Source organism: Neofelis nebulosa, chromosome 9 (genome assembly GCF_028018385.1).
Source record: "Neofelis nebulosa isolate mNeoNeb1 chromosome 9, mNeoNeb1.pri, whole genome shotgun sequence".
In the NCBI taxonomy this organism is placed as follows: Eukaryota; Metazoa; Chordata; class Mammalia; order Carnivora; family Felidae; genus Neofelis; species Neofelis nebulosa.
The window spans coordinates 137,637,942-137,662,607 of NC_080790.1; the positions used below are offsets into that span (position 1 = coordinate 137,637,942).

The 24,666-nt window shown below is 51.2% G+C and overlaps 1 protein-coding gene across 6 annotated transcripts in view; it reads left to right on the forward strand.

The window, feature by feature from the left end:
• ZNF831 (zinc finger protein 831) overlaps positions 1–24,666 on the forward strand; it is a 107,399-nt gene that overhangs the window by 60,822 nt on the left and 21,911 nt on the right. For 5 of the 6 annotated variants that reach the window (XM_058686111.1, XM_058686114.1, XM_058686112.1 and 2 more), the window contains one exon: positions 1,898–2,049. In XM_058686111.1, coding sequence (XP_058542094.1) covers positions 1,898–2,049 — 152 coding nt within the window. Of the gene's footprint in view, positions 1–1,897; positions 2,050–7,082; positions 8,702–24,666 lie in introns of those variants that run through there. The other variant, XM_058686115.1, reaches the window with a different exon arrangement.

A 24,666-nucleotide genomic window follows, 5' to 3' on the forward strand; every position in this document is an offset into this window, starting at 1 on the left:
CGCTCCCCGAGGGGCTCACGCAGAACCTTCTGAGAGAGCCCAGGGGCGGGAGAAGCAGACCTGTGACCGTGACCAAATCAAATAGTGCTCCAAAGGCAGTCCCATGAGGGCCAGAGGGGGCCCAGATTCCACCTTAATGAGAGCTGGGTTCAGGGGCTGGGACTCTTCAGTCTCCTAGTTATTTTCATTGACTGCAGTCCCTCACTAGGCCGTTTTCCGAAAGCAAAACCTCTCTGTAGTTCAAACTGTGCCTTTCTTAACGTCTGCAGGCTTGTGGCAGTCACCCACTGGCTTGGGGTAAAGGTGACCCACAGCACACAGAGAAGAATTCTCCCTCATCGCCCCACCCTCCTCCCTCCCTTTGTCTCTACACTTTGAAATCACTCTCTGTCTGGGCCCAGCAGGAGCCCTGACTGGTCCTGGGGCTTGTGATTAGCTCCCCACCCTGGCTCAGATAGCTCTTCCAGGAACCTGTGGTCTTGACAAGCGGGGGCGACTGCTTCAGAGAACAAGGCAGGGCCCCCCTGGGGGATGACAGCTCCTGTCCAAGGCCAGGGAGGTAGCCGAGCCTCTCCCAAACGCGTAGACTGCAGAAAGATGAACAAAAAGTCACTTTCTCGTTGTTGGTGCCATAAAAATCAGCTCCTAAGAGAATACAGCATTCTGCAGATCTTACTTAAAATTCTGTGAGCGGCGCTGATGATTAGGGGATTGCAGCTGGAAGCTGGCAGCGGCTCAGACAGATGAGAAAGGAAAATGGCCAAGCAGGTCGCCTCACCTTCGCCCCAGACTGAAGAGTGTCTGGGAGTAGGGTTCTTGTAAACTGAGGCTTGTAAAAGAGAGGCTGTCCTTGTTACTTAAGTGGGCAGGGAGAGGCAGTGCGAAGGTCTTTTCGAAGAACTGACCGCTCATGGCGGCCTGGGCGAAATGGTGCGGGCCACCGGGTCAAGGGTCTGGCCCCACTTGGCTACGCGGTCTTGCGTGTCATAGGGCAACACGGCAGCTGCTCTGCGTCTTGGTTCTTTTGCCTGCAAAATGGTGGCACGGGACCAGCTCGCTGGTCTGCTTTTGGTTGCGTAGCCTAATAAATGCACGATTGTTTACCTAGGAATTACATGTTTGTTTTACTCCACTAATGTATTATGTATATTAAAAAGGGCGTACAGCTGTAGATCCAAGAAAGTCTAGATACAAATAAGTGTAAGCCCTAGTATTTTCTTTCTCAACCCTTGTCGTGTCCTCCCACTGGGATGTGAATACTGTTTCTGGGGATGAGACCCCTGGAAGGGCTTCTCCGCATGGCAAGTCTACGATGCCCATGTTTCCAAAGTAGACCCTCTGAGCCCACAGTGTCCAAGGCAGTAGCCGTTCGCCACACGTGGTGATTTAAATTCATTAAAATGAAATAAAATGTAAACGTGAGTTCCTCAGAAACACTAACTACATTTCAAATGCTCAGTAGCCGCCCGTGGTGCGTGGCCACTCTACTGGTCAGTGCGGATTCTAGAACGTTTCTGTCATTGCAGGGAATCGTATTGAGAAGCTTGCCTATTAAGCAGTCAAGCCCATGTGATTCGGTGTTTAATTACACAGCCGCTAACCTTCGCTGAGCATTTGCTCTGTGCTAAGTCGCATGGAAAGAATTTCGTAAGCACTATCTCATTTAGTCCCTACAACAATCTAGCCCCGTGTCATAGCGGGGGAGACGGTGGGAGGAAGGACGAGGAGTTTCCGAGCTGACAGGCTGCTCAGAGGTGGAGGCCTTGTGTTCTCCCAGGCGCCCCACGGGGACTTGGGGTTCATTGTCTGAGCGTCGCCTTTATCAGTGTCTGTGCGTGGGCTTCCGGGCACACGTTCTCAAGACTGTTCACCACACGTGTGCTTCTCTGTCCCACAGGCGCAGAGGGGGTTTCTTACAGAGCCGCGTTCAGCTGAGAGGAGGCGGACTGCACAGGCCACCCAGGGTGCTGAGGAAAGACCGCCACCTCCCCCCACTCGAGGGCCTGGGCCCACGCAGGACCCCCAGGAAGCCTTCTTCAGAAACGGCACGTAATGTTCTCCTTGGAGGTGAGTCCCAACTGGGCACAGCAAGGGCCCAGGCCCCTCGTCAGATGCTGGGGATGCAGGGTGGGCAACAGCCAGCCAGCTGTGCCCTCGAGAGCCCTGAAGGTGTGAGGACTCAAGTGTGACAACTGGGGGATAGTCACCGTGACCCCAAAGTAGCGGGGAGAACATTGAGATATTGAGAAGTGGGCACACATCCTTCAGCACTGGCCAGGTGTGCCGGGCCCTGCGCTGCGTGCAGATTCTCCCGGGACCTCGAAAACGTGAGTCCGAACTCTTGGGGACCCCGTCTTTGAGACGGAAGTCCACTCGATTCTTTGCGGTGGGTCCACGGGGGGCTTGTGCGGCCATGTGAACTAGAAAGATGAGCGGCGACGACGCACGAGAGCTGCTCACACGCAAGCGGTCAGAGGCACCTCGTCATGCCCAGAAACAAACCAAGGATGAACTAATGGGCGGTGCTTCCTGGAAAAAGGACTATTTTAAGCCGTAATCACTGGGCAATCAGGGCAAATCACTCAGCTTCTCTGGACCTCCGTTCCCCCTCCTCTCTCCCCCTCCCCAGCAATAACGCGCCCGGCCTTAGTCTTGTTTGCAAGGTGTCGACTGGGAAAAATGAAGGTCGTCTGTGGAAAGGTTGCAGGGTCCCATCTGGCCAGCAGTGACTGAATTACCATCCTTTTGTGGCTGGTTATTGTCTCTTTGGCTCAAGGGCTGACCCTGGGCTGTGTCTGATGGCTGAGGTTTTGGTCCCTGGGGAGAGTTGGCTGGGGCACCTCCCCCTCCACCTTTGTGTAGCACCAGTGCCCCCTGCAGGCGGGTGGCTCTTTCGTGCTCCCCTCCTCCCCCCCCCCCCCACCCCACCCCCCCAGGCCCCAAGCCCTCTCCCGTAGGCCAGGACAAGGGTTCCTTGTGGCTTGTTTCTTGGTGAGAATTTATTTTTTTTTCTTGGTGAGAATTTAAATTGAGGTAAGTATTTGTTCCACCGGTTGGCCAGGAAATACATTGTCTTTGCTATGGAACATCAAGGGTTAAAATCAGGTGGGAAAGGCTGGGAGGGGGCGGGGGCGGGGCGGTAGGTGGAATGCCCCAGGTTGCCCAGCTTTACCCTTTCTTCCAGTGGATGTCCACATCCCCAACTCCATTGCTTTCCTCCTCCATCAATGCAGCCCGGGGAACTGCCCGGAGGGATTTGGTTGTGTGGTACTCCACCCCCCCCACCCCCACCCCCCCCGCAGAACCCACCAGAACCCCCTGGAACTCTGCCAGTTATCCCAGACTGCAGAACGTTCCCACCAGCGGTCTCCCAGCACCTTAAAGACGGCGAAACCGGGCTGCCGCGGGAGACTCACATCCGGTGCCACGTTTATGCCACTGAGCAGCGAGCGCACTCTGCCCTGAAGAGGACAGCGGTCCCTGCCGTGGTGACGGGTGACGACACACACACTAGCTGTTCGCCCTTCGCTCAGATCACACTGGGGGTCTGTGCCCGCACAGCTAGGCCGTCGACGAAGGCTTTACCTACCCAGTGGCTCCACACGAGGATCCACTGGGCACCGTGCCGCTCCCACGGCGACTGATAAATGCCGCTTGTCATTATCTGCCAGGCACGACAAGCCTACCTCCGTGAGAACCGGCGTGGGCTGAGTGCCCAGTGAGCGTGGGGCATGTGGTGATAGGTGTTTTCGTTGTTTGCACAGGACAAGGTCAGCGTTGGGGGAGTTTTCTTGAGAGACGGGTTTCGTCCGGAAACGCAGATGTAGGGAGAGTAGAACAGAAGCTTTCTGGACTGGCGGGTGGTGAGGACGGGCTCGGGGGCAAGAACGCAGACTCCCGAGAGGGCAGACAGCCCAGATGGGCCAGTGCGCGCCGGGCCCCGGTGGGAGGCGGGAGACGGTCACTGGGGCGGTGCCTCACTTGGGCACCACCTGGAAAAATCGCCACAAACTTGGCGGTTTAAAACAACAAAGATGAATTTTCTCACGGTTGTGGAGGCCGGTTGCCTCACACTCTCTCCAAAGGCTGTAGGGGACGAGCCTTCCTGCCTCTTCCAGCTTCTGGTGGCTCATGCGTCCCCTGGCTGTGTCTGTCCAGCCTCTGCTTCTGTCGACACCTGGGCTTCTCCCCTGTGTTTCTGTGGATCAGGTTCCCCACCCCCCCGCCGCCCGTGTCATCCCCCTGTAAGTATACCTGTTGTGGGGTTTAGGGCCGCTCCCAAATCCAGGGTGATCTCACTCTAAGAGTCTCAATTTAATTATACCCGCAAAGACTCTGTCCAAGTCAGGTCACAGTCACGTGTTTGGCAGTTAGGGCTCGGACGTACCATTTTGGGGGCCATCGTTGAACCGCTTGGCTTCTACGATTCTCCCCCCGTCTGTGAGCCAACGGAAGCGACCTTAAAATGTGTTTCTAGGTGAAAAAAAAGGAGTGGCACGTGTGGACATTCGGTGTCGAGGGACGCACATCTACTGTGCTCTTATTGTGTGCGAAGAGTTGAGGCAGGAACGGTCTTTTGTAAACCAAACTGGCGCATAGTCGTGAAGAGGGAGTCGTGCAGCCCACCAGCGGCCGGGCCTGTTCCCCACTTGGCGGAACAGTCGTCCAAGCGGCTCCAAGTGGCTTCAATACCAGGACGGGTGTGTCGGGCCAGGGGACCCATCGGCTCCTCTTTAGGGAGAAGCCCAGGGGCAGGCTGGGGAGGGCGCGGGCAGGCCCTCTGTGTAGGGCCGCGGGGACTGTGCCAGCAGGGCCAGCAGTCCAGCTGCCCGGTTTGCCCAGCCTTGCACTCTGTGGGGCTGTCAGACCAAAGCAGGGAGCCCCGGCTCCCCTCTCCCTCCCTGTCACAGTCCACCAGCGGAAATGGGCGCCTCCTCCTAATTTGCACACGTACCCAGTGTGCTCATGGTGACCCTGGGGGCCCCAGTGTGAGCAGGGACACCAGTTGGGAAGCGTCTGACCTTTCATTGTCCCTTTTACTCCTCCTTCCCTTTGAAAGCTTCTCTCATCCTGGGGGGAAGGGTCTGTTCCTATCTGTATGGGCTCCCGGAGGGGATCTCGAGACTCTCTCCATGTTGGGAGAAATCCCACTTCTGTATACTTCTTATCTCGGCGTGAGCTTTTCATACCAAAGCTTCAGAACAAACTGGGGCACAATGAATGATGGGTAAACACACATGCGCGTGCACGCACACACACACACACACACACACACACACACACACACACTGTCAGAAGCAAAGTCTAAATGGGGAGCTAAGAAATGAGGGGCCATTCATATTTAAGACCCCCCTCCCCCGGGACGTAGCCCACACAGAGGTATTATGATGTCCCAGCGATAGCCCAGAGTGGTGACAAATGCTTTCGTGTTTATTATTTGAGAAGTGGATTGAGCCAGAGACCTGGGTCACTGGTGCCCGTTTTCAGAGGGCTCCCTCCCCTGCAATTAGGAAGAACGTGGTGGACGTCCGTTAAGAGCAGGTGTGAGTCTGCGGGATGTGGGCTGAGCGTTTGCCCAGGGAGTATTAATCGCCCCCTGTCCCTCATTGAAGTGTCAGAGTGTGAACAGGGATGGCTGGTTGGGTAAAGCAGCAAGCGTGGGCTGGACAGGTCGTGCTGGACAACGTTGAGTTGGAGGGTGGCGAGTGCACTAAAATAAATACCTCCTGGAAATCAAAGGGGCTTGGGAATTTTTTTGCCACCACTTGCTCATACCGGCATTTCACAGAGGAGCGACAGGCTCTCTGAGTGTTGGGTGTTTGAAGAAAAGTACCGTGACTTCATAGGAGCCTGACGATGGGCCTAGGTCGTCCACCGTGGACAAATAGCTTTCTCCCATCCTTTGACCTGGCAGGCCCCGCATGGAGAGATCAGGGCTGGCTTCTAAGTGAGGGAGCTGACCTCGCCATGTCTGTGCGTGTGTGTGCGTGTGTGTGTGCACCAGTGTGCTCGTGAATGCATGCAGCTGTGTACGTGGTTTTGGTTTTTGTTTTTGTTTTTGCAGGGTCCAGGGGAAAGGAGGACCTGTTTTCCGTGGCGGGACAGCGATAGAATCATCTAGTTTGGGTGCCTGAGGGGCTGTAACTTGGGGGGACTTGATGAAACCCAACAAAGAAATTGGAAAGGGTCTTTGGGGCGGGGGGGGGGGGGGCGGAATTTCCCAATTAAAAGGTAGGGAAAATCTTTGGTCCTGATCCTTGTAGGTCAACTGGAATCAGTGAAACCTCTTAAATTAAGTAGGCAAGAATACTTGTGTCCATGGGCTGAAATAAGATGTTGTAACTGACTCTTCCTCTTCTTCATTTTTGGCGAATCTTCCTGTCAACAAGTTATGAAGAGGAGAGGAAGAGAATGTTTTTGAAAAATATTTTTTTAAAGGATGCTTAATTTCCCTCCTCTGTAAACTATTCTGATAGCTTGGTACTAATCACTGGAATTAACAGATGGCTTGGCAGTGAAGTCATCTGCAAGCAGAAGGCCAGAGGAGTTATGAAGGATAAAGACCTAATTTATAAATTTTTAGAGTGATGGGAGTCTTTGAGACCCTCCTGAGAACGGAGTCTTTTTTTGAAACCTGAATTCAGTGGTCTGTCCCATCCAGGTTTCCAGCAAGGGGACGGGGGAGGCTGGAAGTTTCTTTTTAAATACCAAGTGGCAACAGGTTACCAGACAGCCCGGCTAAACGTGACTGTCAGCGGGCAGGAGTTTCACGCTTTCCTCAGAGAACTTCTTCAGTCACGTTTACTTCAGGATCAAGGTGGAGTTGTGATGTTAGGTGGGGTTAATCTTAGAAACTCAGGGCTCCTCATGGAAAGGATTTGCACGAATATCCCAAGAAGAGTGCACATCTACTTGAGGAAAGACCTTGTAATCCAAACTTTCTTTATGGGACACCTCAGTTCAGAGGTTGCCTGGGGAGACGACCATTATCACAGGATGAAACCCTTCTCCAATAAATTGCTTATAAACTTAGACCCCTTGTCAACACCACTTTCTCTCTGTCCGTCTCTCCTCACCGTTAGCTCTCATCCCTGCCCTTCAGAAGAATTTTCACAATATAACGTGAATGGGTTGCCAAGTGAAACCACACATCACGCTCAGGACGCAGCCTTTCATGACGCCAATGGAAGTGACCGCTGGGTTGGTTGAAACTTGTCGACAGAATCTGACTAGATGACAAATGAGCGAGAGGAAACCGAGGAGGTAGTTCCAACAGAGTGAGGTACATACCAGGGAGCGAAGAGAAGGCCTTGGGAAAACGGAGGAAGCCCTAGAACATTTGGGGGGTGGGGAGTCCCTCTTGATCGTCCTGTGAGAGGAAACGTAAGCTCAAGACTAGCCCATCGGTCTGCTCTACAGTTTTGTGTAAAAATGTACTCTGACCCCATCAGCACTGGATTAACCTTAGTTGATTTTAGCAGTTAGCTCCCAGTTTGCTGTTACAACCCCTCACCTTGAAGGTTTATTTTTATTTTATCTTTGTAGGTTCATCAGCTTATCTTCATAGCTTTTGGTTGCAAGAGAAATTCTCAAAGCCCTTAATTCCCCACTATTTGCTATGAAGTTTTCGTCCCTTTGGTGAATGAATTCATCTTAGGTGATCTTTCCCCAGTGGCAGTGACTGGAGTTAATCGGGGCCCTGTTTCCCAAGCTGACGGGTCATCTCGGCCTTTGCCTCAGTGCCTCACGTAGCGTTGGGTTCTTAGTAGGTGTTTGTTGAACGAACCACTGAACAAGCAGAAGGAGGTCTCCTTGGGGCTCAGCCCCGTTGAAAGGTTGATCCAAATCAGCCCCCAAAACTTCTTGGAGAACGAAGGAAGGCGCAGGCAATCTGCAGAGTTCATGTCTGATTGTGTTTTGGAGAGGCGTCAACAACAGAAGAGTCCAGAGGGTGTCTGGTTTGGATGGCAGTGAGCTAAGCGGAACAAAGGAAACTTGTTATTTTCTTCATAAAAGAAACCTTTTCATCTAAAAAAGCAACTTCCAGCTTCCCCTACCCTTGCTGGACTCAGTTTTGTGGCACCACTGCCTTCAACCTTAAGGATTATCTGTCTGTGTGATGCCACGTCATTTGTACAAGATGAAAGCTCTGGAGAGGAAGGGATGGTGACTTTGAACCTGAAGATGTTCACTTTGATGTCTTTTAACCTCTGTGACACCACAGATAGGACTAAGTCTTAACCGGGGAGATTTACTTCCAAAGCCAGCTCTTGGGTCAAAACAGTCTGTGGTCAAAATTATCTTTGAAAACTTTGTACATGAATTACAAGAATGTGTTGTTGTCTAGAACTCAGAGCAGAAGTTCTCACGCACGAGGTGTTTGAGCACCACTGAGGTCCAGGAAGGCGAGAAGAGAGGCAGGCTGTCTGCGCGGGCTGTTTGAAGATGAACAGCCAGCTGTCTAAGGAGCCGGTGAGGATATGGTGTCCCTGCTTTGCCACACAGCGTTCGCCGTTTGGTTTTAGCATTAAGCCTCTAAGACCGCTATGACATCTTCATGGGTCGGTTTGTCGTGGTGGGGATTAAGATCCTGGCGTTGTGCCTTCTGGGCGGTGTGGGGAGCAGTGTTTCACAATCCTGAGCGTAGGTGAAATGTGTGACGGGGCCCTGCTGTGGGGGCGGAGGGTGGTGTCCCTCGTCTGGTGCCAGCTCGGGACTTAGGGAGGGGCAGTTACTCCGTGCCACCGTGAACCCGCTGGTGTAGGACAGCAGGAGACCATCTCTTCTCGTGTAAGGGGAAGTTCGCCACCGACCCCTGTCACAAGAATGGCTTCTCTACTCTTCGCCTCCCGCGTTGGGGTCTCACTTAAGAAGAGAAGCTTTGCAGGTGCGTGCACGTGCTCGCACTCGAAGGCTGTTTTTCCATCAGAAAAAGCAGGCGAAAAACCCACATGTCCCTACAGAATGGATGACACCACCTGAGTGAAAGCAGCTCCCGATTCTCTTTTGTTGTGGTTACACAATTCCTGATACGTTTCTCCTGATGAGGTCACTGCCCTGAAATGAATCCTTTTCTTTTCAGAATTGGCGAAGCGGGGCGGGGGGTTGCAGTGGAGACGAACACAACATCATTGAATTCTGTTTGCATCTCAAGTGGGACTTTTGAGTCTCTGGGAGCTTAAAACCCATGAGCCTGCCACCCTATTACTGTTCTAATATCACACTTCCTGCCCCTGGGTTGCAGAAACGAATCTCGTAATTAGGTTCGCCCTGTTTCTGTGTTTATATGCACATCCCTTTCTCTCTAGCCGCCGACATATCAGCCTTTGTTGTTTATTGTTGGACTCCTTTGTGTTCAGAGGGCCTGCTCCATTAACTGAGACCCGTTCTGTTTCCCCCGAAGCTGGGGTACATCAGAGCATCCCGTGCTATCGAGTGCTCTTGCAGATTTCCTGAGAAATGCACTTTGTGGGCTGGAATGGAGAACGCTGATGTGGTTGAGGGTAATTCTTTGGGTTTTGCTGGGCGTGTTGGCAGTGGTGCTGCTCCTGCTGGAACACAGGCTAAAATTGGGACACCGAAGAGGAGCTGAGCGTGGCCCTGTGCCCGGGTGACACATCCCAAGTCACATCGATGGAGGGAGATGTTTTATTGAGCTCTAAGAACTACATGGTGTTTATGGTTTTGCAGTTTCCTGCAGCCAGCATGCCTATGGCCGTAAGCACGGTGAAGTTCGGGGCCGCGTTTCACACCGAGACTTCAGAAACCATCCCAGTGAGAAAACCCAGAAGGCATGTTCAGCGTCGGAGGCCCGGCCACTTTTAATCCCTCCAGCAAACTAGTGAAAAGGGGCTCCTTCTGCGGAAGGCCGCCCGGATGGTGAAGCTGGTGGTCAACAGTGTCTCCTAAAGTCTCAGAACTCATGTGCCACCTTCAGAAACGTCACGTCTGTACATCACCCCTGTGAACGTTTGCTCTTGTTGTCCTTGAAACTCCGAAGAAACACAAATACGTTCCTTTTGAAGAGAAACCGTTGGGAAGCCAACATCGTATGCCGTTGAGAGAGCACTGCAGAATGAAAACACTAATGTTTCATGGTAAATAGAGCCCGGCTCCAGCCTGCTGTGGGCAGAAGGCCACGAGCCCTGGGAAGAGCCCCTCTGCTGGAAAGAGACCGTGACGTCTTGAGGGGCATTAGAAATACATTAGCACCTGGTTGAGACTTTCTTCCTTCCTTGGTCAGAGAGATTATAAGGGCACCGCTCTCTCACTGTGTGATTCAGTTTTACTTGTCTCCAAGCTGTGAGTCGCCCCTCCCTGGGACTTTGTGGGCTGCAATGCCCTTTTCTTGACAAAGGGAAGGACCCCCCCCCCCCCACACACACACCACCAACATTCACTCGTGTCATCCTAGTCTAGTGTTTCTTTAACTTTTACAAGGCCTTGACTTGTATAGACTTAAACTCTGCATTCGACAGAGTTGGCTGCAGAGGCCATGGGATGACCCACCTACACAGACCTTCCTTGAAGCCTCTACCTTCTCCTCCTCGTTGGGGGGTAGGGGACAGGGGTTGCCAGAGGCCTCCCGGGCAGCCTCACACTCCATTTCTGAGACTCCCAGATAGCGACGCGGAAGCTGCTGTGGCACGCAACCTGCCGAGGAAAGGGGTGGTGAGAAAGACCCTGAGCCCAGGTGCAGCGAGAGGCCGGGCACTCTTCGGGGCTTTGCAGACATTGGGGAAGGGGCTTGATCTTGCTTCCGAGGGAGATGGGGCGCTGCTGAAGGATTTGGGTGCAGGGAGGAGGGCAGTGGGGAGACCGTCCCCTGGGGGTGCTAAAAAGATTGCTCCAGGCACAGAGCGGAGCAAGGATTGTGGCAGATGGAGTGGACACTGGGACACAACAGACTGGAAGGCCCTGGAGATGGGCTGGGCACGTTTGTGTTTAAAAAGAGCTGGGGAACATCGATGTTCCACCTAGAGGTACGAAATAGTGAACTATTAGTTTTTGGTTATGTGTCTGATGCTTCCTTTAACACATAAAAAGTGTGGCAGGAAAGGCTGGTGTGCACTGTGGCCACCACCCCCGTTGCCAGTTCCGCCGTGGATGAAACGGCTGTTCCGAGGGAATCTGCCAGACCGTTGGACGTGCGTGTGCCCGTGTGCGTGGTTGACATACGGCCACATGCGTATCTCGTTGTGCAACTTGCTTATTTTACTCGGCCACATTCCATAGCTTTCCACACTGTTAATAAATCCAGAGAGACCTATCTCAACCTTGCAGATGGGGCCAGAGCCTCTCTGGGTGGGAGCACTCGGAGTTACGGAGGCGCTCTAATCAGGGGGAGTCTGGCACGGTCAGCATTTCACTGTTGCGTCACTCCCCTGGGACGTGCTGTCCCTAGTTCCTCAGCCCGAGCAGAGCGTTTCTCTAGGGAGAGCTGAGAAGAGGAATCCCTGGGCCTCTGGGGGCCACATTGCACATTTTTGATCTTTCCGGGTTGCTTCCCGGTTTACATTCCCACCTGTAGCATTTTAGAGTTTGTCTTCTTTTCTTGACCTTCTCCAAGTTTTTTTTTTTTTTTTTTTTTTAATTTTTTTTTTTCAACGTTTTTAATTTATTTTTGGGACAGAGAGAGACAGAGCGTGAACGGGGGAGGGGCAGAGAGAGAGGGAGACACAGAATCGGAAACAGGCTCCAGGCTCCGAGCCATCAGCCCAGAGCCCGACGCGGGGCTCAAACTCGCAGACCGCGAGATCGTGACCTGGCTGAAGTCGGACGCTTAACCGACTGCGCCACCCAGGCGCCCCGACCTTCTCCAAGTTTTAAAAAAGTGCCTCGGATGCATAAAAGATGCTGCCTCCAGTGCCCATGGACAGCATGGCCTTCCCACCCCACCCGGCAGCCCACTGGGGACTGGGGGGATGGGGGGTGGGGGGAGCCTTGCCCAGACAGACCACATGGAAGGCTGGCCTTATCCAATGGGGAAAAACATGGAGGGATGAGAAGACTGTCTTTGTTTTTGTTTTAAATCACAGAGAAGTGAGTTTCTCTTGACTCAACTTTAAGTCCACCGGGTACAATTTGATGTTCTCTCCAAATATTAATAGATTTGTTCCTCAGTCGAGGCATGACGTCTCAGTCTGCTCCAAGAGAGCTCTGTCACTGCAAAGGACACAGAGCCACGCAGGACTTCCTCTGTGCCTCGCCAATTCATTAGACCCGGTTAGCAATTTGCAGAAGAGATTAATTGATTTGCAGGCTGCTGGGCCCTAAGCGTTACTCAGCTGCCTCCCAGAAAGCTCAGGCCGCCGGGGAGCTCAAGAGAGCAAACAGTAATATGTGAGGCTTTGGTGAGAGGCCGAGCAGCGTCTTTGCGCTGCATTATAAACAGGAGCCCGAGAGACGGATTTCTCGGCCCTTTCTGGCTTGGTGTGGGATTTGGGCCACAGACCAGACTCCCAGGATAAAATGAGAAGGCTCACAGAGCTGCACCTGCCAATATAATGGCAGTGTTCCTCTTTGCAAGCTTCTGTTATCCCCGGACAGCACCACGGCTGTCTTATTCTGAAATGTGGCCACCGGAGCTCCATGCTCTCTCCACATTCAGTTGTAGGAAGGACTCTGCATGTAGGGAAAAGGGACCCAGTTGAAACTGGCCTGGACAAAAACATCATCTCACATAAGACAATGGCCGCAGGCCTGGCTGGGTCCATAGGTACCGCCGTTGCCATCAGGACGCGGTTTCTCTCCATCACTCGGCCCCTCTTTTCTCTGGGTCATCAGCATCGGCTCCTCCGGGGCCTGCCCGGCCTGTCCACGTTCTCTGCCTCACTCCCGGCCCGAGTCCCCAGACCGAATCTTGCTGGCCTGGTTGGGGCCCTGTGTCTCCTGAACCGATCACTGGGGATTCAGGTGTGGATCATTCACCTGTCCTTGTGCAGAGGGATGGGCAGGGCCTCCTTTGCCAGGGCAGCTAAGGGTGAAGGGGAGCTGGTTCCTCCAGAGAAGAGAGGGCAAGGCAGGTAAACGCTACAGACATCCGAATCGTACCATCTCACTCATGGTTTAACGCAGCGCGGGGTATGTTTGTGAGCAGTGGAGCCCCCGTGTGCCCCTGGAGAGGGGAGAGGCAGGTGATGCCGTGTGCCCTCTTCTTGAGGAGCTTAGGGACTGGTGAACGGAGACACCTTTGTGGCATAGATTAGAGTCACGCAGTCTTGGGTTCACATGCGATTACAGGGGCCTGCTCTGTGCCAGGCAGTGTGTGGGAGCAGGAAGAGAGGCAGATAGCATGACGCGGCCCTTGTCCTTAGGGAGAGCCCAGTCTGGCAGAGGGAGCCGGCACAGACTGGTAAACAAGTCATTACAAATGCAATGCGGTAAGCTCGCTGATATGATTAAGCTTCCAAATGAGGGACTCTGACAAGGCCGGCTGGAGCGAGAAGGGAGAGGAGGCTAGCATAAACAGGAACATGACGAGGAGGGGCCGCGTTGCTTCCGACGCCCATCCCGAGGGCCCCTCGGCCCCGGGGCCCCCACTGCAGAGGGGAGGGACGGCAGACCTTTTTTCCCCTCCTTGCATCATAAAGAAATGTTGCCATATACACTCAACTGCTGGAAATGGAGGTGCACAGCACTTAACTACTATTTACTTATTTATCTAAAATGCTAAGTGTTTCCCTTGGCAATCACTAATAGATTCCTGTAGAAACGGAGCGACACGTTCTGAATTCTGATTTCTGCGCCAACAGAAGGTGGGAAGGCAAAAATGGCTAGTGCACTCCTGGCTGGTTCCGTTGGGGAGGTGGGAGGGCCGGATGACAGAGTCATTTAAAGAGAAGTTGAAATATGGGTATTTGCAAGGTAAACGTGTGTTTATACTAAGGGTTTGAGAGAGAGAGAGAGAGATAGACATACCTTCAGTCCCAAACCTGAAATGGAGACTGTTCTGCTTTTGAAGGACCTCCTGAAAACCGTTCTTAACTTTGAGTTGGAAGAGCCCCCAAAAGGAATCTGAGTCTTGTTCTAGAATTTTCTACGTGTAATGCTGAAGCCAGTAGCCAAATGGAATCAGAGGCTGAGGCAGAATGAGACGTGATGATCTCTGGTGTTGGTGTCCAGCAGACCTCCAGAGGGGGTGCACAATCAGCAAGGATTTGGGGCTCACCCTGGTGGGTCGTCCCCTCCCCACCTCCACACCTGGTCTTCAGGAGACAGGTTTTGGTTTTGGAGACAGACAGGTGAGCCCGGGGGATTCATTCTAACCAGGGTGTTAGTGGCAAGTTGAGGCAGAATGGTGGCACGAACGGTGAGCCTAGAGGAGAAGTAATCACGAGTGACATGTAGACTAACATTAGAATGTATCAGATCGTAATGAGGAAGTAATTCTGTTCTTCATTCCCCTTTAAGGCTCTTGATTACATATGGAGAAAGTCTGGTTTTGATGCTACTCTGCCTTTAACACCTGCCTGACCACTCTTTCCTAATCTCCCTTTTAGGCGGAGAGAGGTTAGGTTTGAAATCTAGCTAGAATTTGAGAGCACAGTTCTGTTTTCATTGGATCCATGTGTACAGGTACCCTCTTACATTAGACATCTCGTCTTGCCCAGCCACCTTGTAATAGACCTTAGAAAGCCCGTAATCCCAGTACTGCCCCCTTCTTAGCCTTTTTTTAGCCCAAGACTGGTACTGGGGAAGAAATTTTGGTTTTAGATTGAGAAGAATTTGTTTGAGTCCTGACTTTCCCTCTTACTACCTTCTTGGGCAAGGGTCATCCCTTGTCTTTGTTTCACATCCTCATCTGTAAAATGGGGGTGTAGATGGGTCTCAGAGGTGTTCACCTATACTGATTCATTTCACCTGGCCCTTGAAATCCCCCTCGAGCCAGTCTAGGAATCTTCCCATTGGGCAGTTGAGAGGCTCAAGCTACCTGAGATGATGAGTAGAAAGTGCTTTGTCAACCATAAAGGACTTTGTGGGTGTGGTGGCTATCACGACTGACAGTGGGGGCCTCTGTGGGGGGCTGAGTCTTCACCCCAGGTCTGGAGAAGACATCTATGAGTCAAAGAAATGAGTCCATGAATGGTGAATTTCACTGGCCTTTGGGGAGATCGTGGGGGCAATTTAATTTGTGCCACGTGGCTGCATAGGTGACCCCCCCCCCCACCTCCCGGCGAGACCCTTGAAGGTGGGGAAGATAAAAGGATGGGGATAATCCTCGATGCCCCAGCCCCACCCCGTCTCAGGCCTCCCTGGCAGCCCCAGGTTCTGCTTAGGGATCTGGCCTTCACCCCAACGTTGGATGCTGGCAGGGAGCATAGGAAATCTGTTCCAACAACGAGCACTGCTTTCTGCTTGAGCCTTTGGAGAGTTTCCTCCGAGTGTTTTTCCCCATCTGAGTTTCAGTGCGGCCCTGTGGGGTCGGCAGGGGGACGTGGTGGCTGTTCTCCATCCCAATTAGGAGTCCTGCCCAAGTGCACACGTTGAGAAAAAGACACGCAAATTCAATTCCGAGGTTTTTCCTTTGCTAAAACTCTTAAAATTTTGGCTTGTTTATTTCCTTAACTTCCAGAGATGTGAAAAAGTAATTTTTGTGCCCCCTCCACATAGACATTAGTGATCATTTTCCGTCATTTCCAGCTCTCCCTTTTTTGCTACGAGGCACCTGGCGTGCCGGGAATGGACAAAAGCCATTTTTCTAAGTACCAGCGTTTGAAATTATTAAGTGTTCATTAAGCACCCCCGGGTGCACAGCACTCTCGGAGATGTTTGTTTCTCAATTTTCTATAATTTCCTTATTTTTTTTCCCCTAGCTAAAGGCAGATTGAAAAATGAACTCAGTGCATTTGAGTCTCTGAATCATAGTTAATGTGCGACGCCCCCTCCCTTAACTGCGCTGTTTCCCTTCTGCCTCCTCTTGTCTCCTTTGATTTCTCATGAATCCGATAAAGTTCTTATTCTTTTTAACCCCTACTCAGGGACTGGAACTTTTGCTTTACTCCTGACTACCTGCCAGGAAGAAATGGGTGCAAAAGCCCCGGCCAGCCCTTACCCCAGGCTGTGGGTGAGAGCAGTGGAAAGATCAGGAAGGTGGCACGGGTAGCCTCGGATGGGCAGTCTGGGCAGGGAGGGGCTGTCGGCAGCATGAGCCACGGTGCAGGATGAGCTCAGCTGATTTCCTGCCTCTCCACACACACCCCCCCCCCCGCCCCCCTCACTGATTGGCATTGGAGGGCAGGGGGCACCGTGTCTCTGCGTGGACCCTTCTAGAGGGAGCAAGAAAGCCCAAAGCCCCCCCCCCCCCCCCGCCTCACATCCGCCCTCTCGGGCTCCGTGATTCGGGTTCTTACATGAGCAGAGAGAAAAGGCTCTGTTTTTTTTTCTTTTCCCTTTTTTTTTTTTTTTTCTTTTGACAACAGCCTCACATAACCTCAAAAGTTACCCATGAATTTACCAAAACTTTTTATGAAACTATTTTAACCTCTGGTGGGGGTGAAAAACAAGCTCTGCGAATTTATTACCCGGAAAAAGCGAAGCACGACTTTTTATTTGGTGTGAAATCGTCTTCCAAACTTCAAGGGAGCCCCCTAGCGCTGGTCTGCGAGGAGCAGGCAGGCACCGCCAGCAGCCGAGCTCCGTCCCCTTCTGCCTGGGCGCCTGATGTCGGGTCTGGACGTGGGTCTGGATGTGGGTCTGGACGTGGAGCTGACCTCACCTCGCCTGGGGGCCTGGGCACGCGGGGGGCTGCTCTGAATACCAGGGGGGGCCCTGGGCACAAGTTTGTCTTATGCTCTTAGTGGTTCAGGTGGCTGAAATGTGCAAGGCTGCAGCCAAAGGAAGGGAGAGCAGGGTTTAGAGACAGAAGCCCTGCTGCTTCCGGAAACAGGCTGGACCCCTGCCTTTGTCAGAGCAGGAAGACCCCTAGTTGTGTTTCTCGCGCATAAGTGCTGTGCATGTGTGCAGACGATTGCACACATGAGAAATGATTGCAGAGGAGAGGAGGTGGAAGCCGTGGCTGAGAACAGGAGGGACAGAGAGGGGAGGAGAGGAGGAGGAACACGCGAAGATGGGGGTAAGAGATGGGAAGGACCACGCGGGGCCCTCAAGGACCTTTTCCGGGCTCAAGCACCATCCTGAGGCATGTGATGGAGAACCCAGGCTTCTGCCGGGTCAAGCTCCCTGTCTCCATACTGAGCAGGACCTCCGGGTCTCTCTCTGCCAACGAGGAGACATTTCTCTCCTCCCCAACTAAGAAGCACACCAGCCTCGTTCAGAATTGGCCACGTTTTTAAAAAGCACATGTAAAAATGTTAAAGGCAAACATCTAGAAGAGAGGCTGCAGCAGCCTGGCTGGCAGGGGCCACCGGGTCACAGCCATCCGGAGGGTAGCCTGGGGGTGGGGGGGGGGGGGGACTCGCCCTGGCTCACGATTGGTGGCCACCACCCGGAGCTGTGTGGTGTCAGGGCTGGGTCTCAGCAACTCCACACCTCAGTTTCCCCATCCGGAGCATGAAGCTGATAATAGCAGTTGCTGTTTGCTAGCTGTTGGGTTATCATTTGTATCATGTATTCGAATTTAAAATTTAGTACTTATAATATATAACTTAATCCCCCATAATTTAAAATGGAGCTTAGCGTCATGTTGTATGGTGAGCATGCCAGCTCCTTATTATTAATCTGTAGAGAAGACAGAGACACAGAATTTCCCATTAAATAAAATCTCCCAATTTTTACCTGATGGTAGCGAATTCACATTCAAACCCATGCACACACACACTGGTCTGGACCCCAAACGTAGTCCGGTAGTTTGAGACCTTTGCCGTACAGGCTGCTAGGAGGAAGAGGGAGAAGAAGGAGGAAGAGCGGGTGCTGGCCGCCGTCTACTGCCCCCACATCCAGGGCGGTTGAGCCAGATGCTGAAGCCCCTGTGGTCACGCTTCCATTGGGGTGAGTGGATCCTGGAGACGTGCCCCCCCCCCCCATCCCCCTGTGAGTACAAGAACATGAGATCTCCGGAAGCCACAGTGGACATGTGATGGCATGACCTCCTGTCCTTGTCCCTGGAGACCCTGTGCTCCCCTCCCGACAGGTGCGTGCTTTTCACCAGCCCAGACACCTTTCAGCCTCGGTGCTCCGAGGCTCACCTTGGCTTCTGTCTGTGGTTTGTTGCCATCCGCTCCCAGGCTGGCTTCTCCCGTATTCTGGGTGCGGGGGGCAGAGCGGCGCCCCCCTGCACCAGGAGAGCGGGAGCCAGGGGCCGCGCTTCTGCCCGTAGTCCCCTCTGGGTTTCCTTTGTCCCTTCCTGAGACCGTGCCCTTCTGCCCTGATGGTGTGGCCAGTTGCCCTCCGCTCTCGCTGCCCTGTGGCTGTGATCAGTCCGACTGTGCTCTGTGCCTGTTCCAGCCCTGGCAGACGTAGTTCCCTTCACCCAGGCGTCCGTGCCATCCTGGCTGTTTACTGAGCACCCACAGCGTCTGCACCCGACATGGTTTCCCCAAGGGCAGATCAACACGCTTCACTGCGTTCCCCCTGTCTCCTAAGTGGGGAGAGTGTTGAGACTTTCAGGCTTATCCCAGTTTAATGGAGAAAAGAACAACAGAAACATGCTACAGCGATTCCAAAAAGCGTTGGCGGTGACTCCTGAGAACCGAAGACCCCTAGTCCCATTTATCTCCGTTCAACTGGATTAAATATACTATGTTACTGATTTCTACAAATCCACACGTTAGCGGTTCAGAAGAAATTGGTTTTGTGTGTTTTCGTGTGAAAACAACGATTTCCCTTTTGAAACTGCTTCCTGCGTCTGCTCTGGGGTCCCCGCCCCGCTTTTCCCCTCTGCGGACCCATTCCCGCTCTGTGGGGGGGGGGGAGCGCACTTCATTCCCATTTATTAATCTCGATCCGCTTTGCCTTTTACATTTTGCATGGTCTTTAATTTCCACTAATTTGGATTCATTTAAGTAATGTTTCATTCTAGATCAGTGCATAAATATCGTTTTTTTCTTTGTCTAATTAACAAATGGGGAACATTTTTAGTGAGTTTTAAGCCATTCTGCATTCAAGCTGAGAAAACCTCTTAGCTCCCTCCGTTTGTTCTGGAAGTCTCCTTGAGGAGGAGGAGGCTCGTTCTGATTTTGTGTTTACCGATCCCCACCTTTCCTTAGATGGTCCTCAGCTGGCTTAGCAGTGCTTGCTTTGGTCCTGACACCTTGAGGATCTCGATGCTTCTGAGGACACAGGACATATTTCTCCTTCATATTTCTTCCGGTGTTGCTACTCAATAAATTTGAGGAGTCACGAAGCAGTCATCTGTGTAGTTAGATAAGGAAGAAAATGATGATTTCTCTATTATTTTGCTTAGAAGAATGGGAAACTAGATTAATCAATGTCTGTTGGAAATGTCTCTTTATGAAAAAGACTGGCTTCTTTCATCAAAGCCATGATTGCGTCTCTTATGCAAACACATTAGATGGTTTTCCAGGGGTGGGAGCAGACAATCAAGGTTTGAATTTTAAATCTGTCGTTAGGTAACGTTAAGGAAATCTGTAATCCCACCTTCAATATGGTTAAGGGGGAGTTCAGGGTGGGCAGGTATTCCTGGCCCCCACCCCTCTCTTTCTCTGGGGCACGAGGAAGGTGCGGAGGTCTGCACGAGTCAGGAGAATGTTTTGGCGTGGCTCACAGTTCCTGGGGTCATGTGCCTAGTCCTGAACCTTCTGTTCGGTCAGATGGGTAGAATGTGCCCATACCTGGGGAGGGGACAGGTGATCGTAAGCCAGCCCACTTCTGCCGAGAAGCGATGTTCCCCGATGGAGAATCCAGGTGGATGAACTGGCTCCGAATGACAGATGTCAGTCACAGCGTCTCTTGCTCCTGGGTGCGGGAACTCAGAACCTGGCGGTCAGGTTTGTTCTCCCTGCGGGCTGCTGCAGGTTGACGGGTGTCGTAGCTGAGGCGGGCGCTGTCGGTGCCCTGCCCAGATCCCCTTTCCGGCCAGGCACCCCCGTGCTAGCTGTCGTGGGTTTCAGCTGCTTCCGGCCCTCACCCGTGCCCTTCTCCAAAGGATCGCCCTTGGCTGATGCGACCCCCTCGCCATCAACATAACACGCGACACTGACCGATGCAGGGTAGGAACCCCCCCCCCCCCCCCCCCAGTCCTTCACCCCTGGCCGGGGCATACTGTGCAAAGCAGCACTCACTGCAGAGCCTCACGTGGGGTCAGGCAAGGGCTGGACTTCTCCAGAAATCCCACTTCTGTCTGACTCCTGCCCACTTCTCCAACTCCATGAATCGCTTCCACGAGGACCCGAGATAACGGTTACCTACAAACCCTGTAATGGAGCTGCTCACCCCTTCCCCCCCACTCTAAGGCTACCCCTCTCTTCTCAACACAAAGATCAGAGGGAGTTTGGGGGCCAACCCGAAATACGATAAACAGAGACACGGATGAAGTAGGCAAATGTCTACTGACAATATTCAAGTTAAACCTAGTGGCGTCCACCCTGTAAAATCGCCCGTCACATCAACTGTTAATTTAGCAATCTTGTGCTCCCGGCTTCCATTTCCCGAGGCCGTCCTAGCCAGACTCGCAGCGTGCTCCTCTGTATGGCCTTTGTCACCACAAGAGCCACCTGCCTGAGTCATCCAAGTTTTCAGAGCACAGTGCCTTCACTTCCATCTCGGCTCTTGGAGACTTAGTATTTCTAGAGTCTGAGTGCAATGCTGTCATAGCAGTTTGCCCACGGCTGTTTTCAGACTGTCACTTCCATTCCTCTTGGTGGATGGCCGTTTGTCATTTGCACCAAAGAGTCGCGGCCTATTTCGCTTTTTGAGGCAGTCCTCAAGAGTCTTATTTACAACAATAGTCAGTGCTTATTACTGTGTCCCAAGTGCCCAAGAATGATGACTGAATTAAAGTCCCCCTCCCATCACCTCTAACACTGATCTTATCAGGTGATGTCTGTCAGGGACCCAAACGGGCACAGACTGGGCTCTTTTCAGGCCAGCGTACCTTCCCAAACGGTATTTTGTAGTTCAGAATGCAGTAATTGGGAGAGTTCCTCTTGAAATGGGACTCTTGGTAAGGATTTGATTATGAGGCAGCTCCGTCCTCTCTGAAGGATGAATTTGGGGGGGCCCCTCTTACACTCAGGTGACTTCTTTGGTCCTTAGGTAACACACCCTCTGAGTGTTCGGCCAAGGAGCTCAAGTGCGAGCAACCGGGCTCGCTTGATTCAGATGTGACATCTGGAAAGTAAGTGAAACGTAGGAGGGTACGGACAAGGAACGCTTTCTGCACTTCACAACAAGCAGAAGGGGACCCCACATCTAAGCAATGACTCAGTCGGAGGAGGGTGTTTGGGGCAGTGACGTCTTCCTGTGCGTTATTGTAAACAGTCATTTGTTTTAGCCTTCCTTAGTGTGAACACCTTTACTCTCAAACTCTGGTTCTTTTACGTGCCCAGTCACATTATAATTTGCTTGTAAAGTTGCATATTATCTATTAAGAATCCTAGGAATCAGCTTACATAGTTGGCACGCTTCCTATGGACTAGTCATTATTCTGAGCCATTTTATCATTTCCTTTAAACTGTTTTTAAATTTTATTAAAATTTTTTTTTAATGTTTATTACTTATTTTTGAGAGAGAGAGACACAGAGCATGAGCCAGAGAGGGACAGAGAGAGTCCCAGGTCATAAGCCACCGTGCTTCTCACTCCAGACCTCACTAGTTATCATTGGAAGCCCCAACATATAGTATGTTTACCTCTGTGATTTATAATCAAATATTCAGAAAGAATTTAAATTATCAAAAAGTAGACACATCAGTCAGGAAGATACGTATCTTAATGGCCATACAGAGGAGCACGCTGCGAGTCTGGCTAGGACGGCCTCGGGAAATGGAAGCCGGGAGCACAAGATTGCTAAATTAACAGTTGATGTGACGGGCGATTTTACAGGGTGGACGCCACTAGGTTTAACTTGAATATTGTCAGTAGACATTTGCCTACTTCATCCGTGTCTCTGTTTATCGTATTTCGGGTTGGCCCCCAAACTCCCTCTGATCTTTGTGTTGAGAAGAGAGGGGTAGCCTTAGAGTGGGGGGGAAGGGGTGAGCAGCTCCATTACAGGGTTTGTAGGTAACTGTTATCTCGGGTTCTGGTGGAAACGATTCGTAGAGTTGGAGAAGATATATATATATATATATATATATATATATATATATATATATACCCATGCACATACATACACACACATATATGCATGTGTGTGTGTGTGTGTGTGTGTATATATATATATATATATATATATATATATATATATATATATAAAAGAGCAAAGGTAATAACCATACATCTATCTTCTATCTAGTAGTAGCTAACTTATATCAAATATATGTTTACTTACGATTTCAGTTCGCTACTGCTGCGTACAACAAACTCACTGGTTCATAACGGTAAGCATTTATCATTGTGAGTCTCTGGGCTCGCCGGGCATTCTGTTGACTGGAGCCTGGCACGTCTGACCTTTGCTGGGTTTGCTCACACATCTGCGGGGTCACAGGGGGGAACCGCTGGGGAATTGGAAGGGAGCTGGCCGGTCTAGGCTGGCCTCACGCACATGCCTGGAGGTTGCTCGGGTATCAGCATGGGGAACGAGGGTGAAGTGAAGACCGGGTCTCCCAACCTGCCATGATTTCAGAGAGAGAGAGAGAGAGAACGAACACAGATTCACACCGACCTCTGGGGACCTAGGTTTGGAACTGGCACATCACTTCTGTGGCTTTCTAGGGGCCAAGGAGAATCACAGGACCAGCCTCGGTTCAAGGGTGAGGAAATTGACCCCACATCCCATGAGAGACCTTGAAAATCACATGGCGGAGGGTGTAGATACAGGAAACGGTGAAGCATTGGGGCTGTTTATTTGTCTATGCATGTGGCACATGTAGCGATTTGGAACACATTTGTCCAGAGCTCTTAAAAAAAAGTGGTTCATCTTTTCCTATAACAAGTAGGCTAAGGATGAGTGGTCTGGGCTAGTACAGCTGGCCAGGGAGCCCAGCAGTGACCCCACAGTGACCCAGGGCCCTTCTGTTTTTCTGCCCTCCTGTCCCCACCCTGGGCCTTTATTCTGTGGGTAGCCTGACCTCAAGATTGCACCAAAGGCAGGAAAAAGGGCCTGAGGCCCCAAAGGGTGTGCCTTTGAAAGCTTTCTCGGGGGCAGTCAGCGGCCCCTACTTAACGTCTTATTGTCTGGGCTGGGTCGCAAGGACACCCCTGGCTGCAGGGAGTCCAGGAAAAGAGCATTCTAGAGGTGCACTAAACATCTCTGGGGTTCCGTTGATAGGAAGGAATGGAGAATAGTAGCGGATAGACAACGTGCAGTGCCTGCCCCCTAGGCGACACCAGCATTTCATCCGAGGCAGTGATACAGAGCTGATCTTAAAAAATAATCTGGTTTTTAAAAAGAGTCTCGTTTAAGTGAGAAAGGGAGTTAATTAGAAGTTTTCATGTAATTAATAGTGTAGATTGGGAGTCTGCAAACTTTAAATTTTTTTTGTAATTTTTAACTTTTTTTATTTTTTGAATTTTGCTAGCCATACAGGCCCTGTTGCAACTACACAACTCTGACATTATGGGGCAGAAACAGCCATGTATATATAAAATATACGTATACATATATATACGTGTATATATATATTATATACGTATACATATATATACGTGTATATATATATTATATACGTATACATATATATACACGTGTATATATATATTATATACGTATACATATATATACGTGTGTATATATATATATATATATATATATATATATATATGGTAAAAAAAAAATGGGCATGGCTGTGTTCCGATAAAACTTTATTTATAAAAATGGGTGGAGGGCCGGACTAGCCTGCAGGCTGTAGCTTGCTGATTCCTGGTCCACATAATTTTCAAATATGGCAAAATGATAAAGGCTTAATACTTTTAGCAGTCAGCAGACATGGCGTTTGTACTGAGCAAGGTCGTGTGTGGATAATCAGAGTTTTAAGAAACAGGCTGATCCATAAAAAAAATTAAAAAAAAAAAAGAGGCTGAAGTTGAGACTCTTGCAGTATAGTAGTTTTCATTACTATGGTATCAGGCACAATAAGGCTTTGGCTTCTCTCATGAATGCTGAAAGTAGCCATGACTTTCAAAGAGACATAGTTTATTTCTCTTACAGACAGCTGTCGGGGTAGGTACCCTGGTCTGGTATGATGGCTCCAGAGTGTGGTGGGGACCAGGTTCCTTCTGTCCTGTTGCTCTGCTCTCCTTGCCATCAGTTTTCCTGTTGCTGCAGTACAGGATGGCTGCTCTAACTCCTGCCATTAGGTCTGCATTCCAGCCGAGAGAAAAGGGGAGAGAGGAAGGAGAGAGTATCCACCCTCCCTTTAAGAACATGGTTTACACATTCCGTAGATCATGTCTTCTCACATCTTTTTGGCCAGAACTTAATTACCTGGTCCTACTTGTCTGCAAGAAAAACTGAAAAATGGAGTTTTTAAGCAGAGTGGTAACACGCCTCAGCTAGAAAGTGGGTTCTCACTCCCGAGAAAAAGGAACAGAAATAAGGAGGCGACGCACACACTCCGCCACATGAGCTCGAGATGCAGACAGGCTGG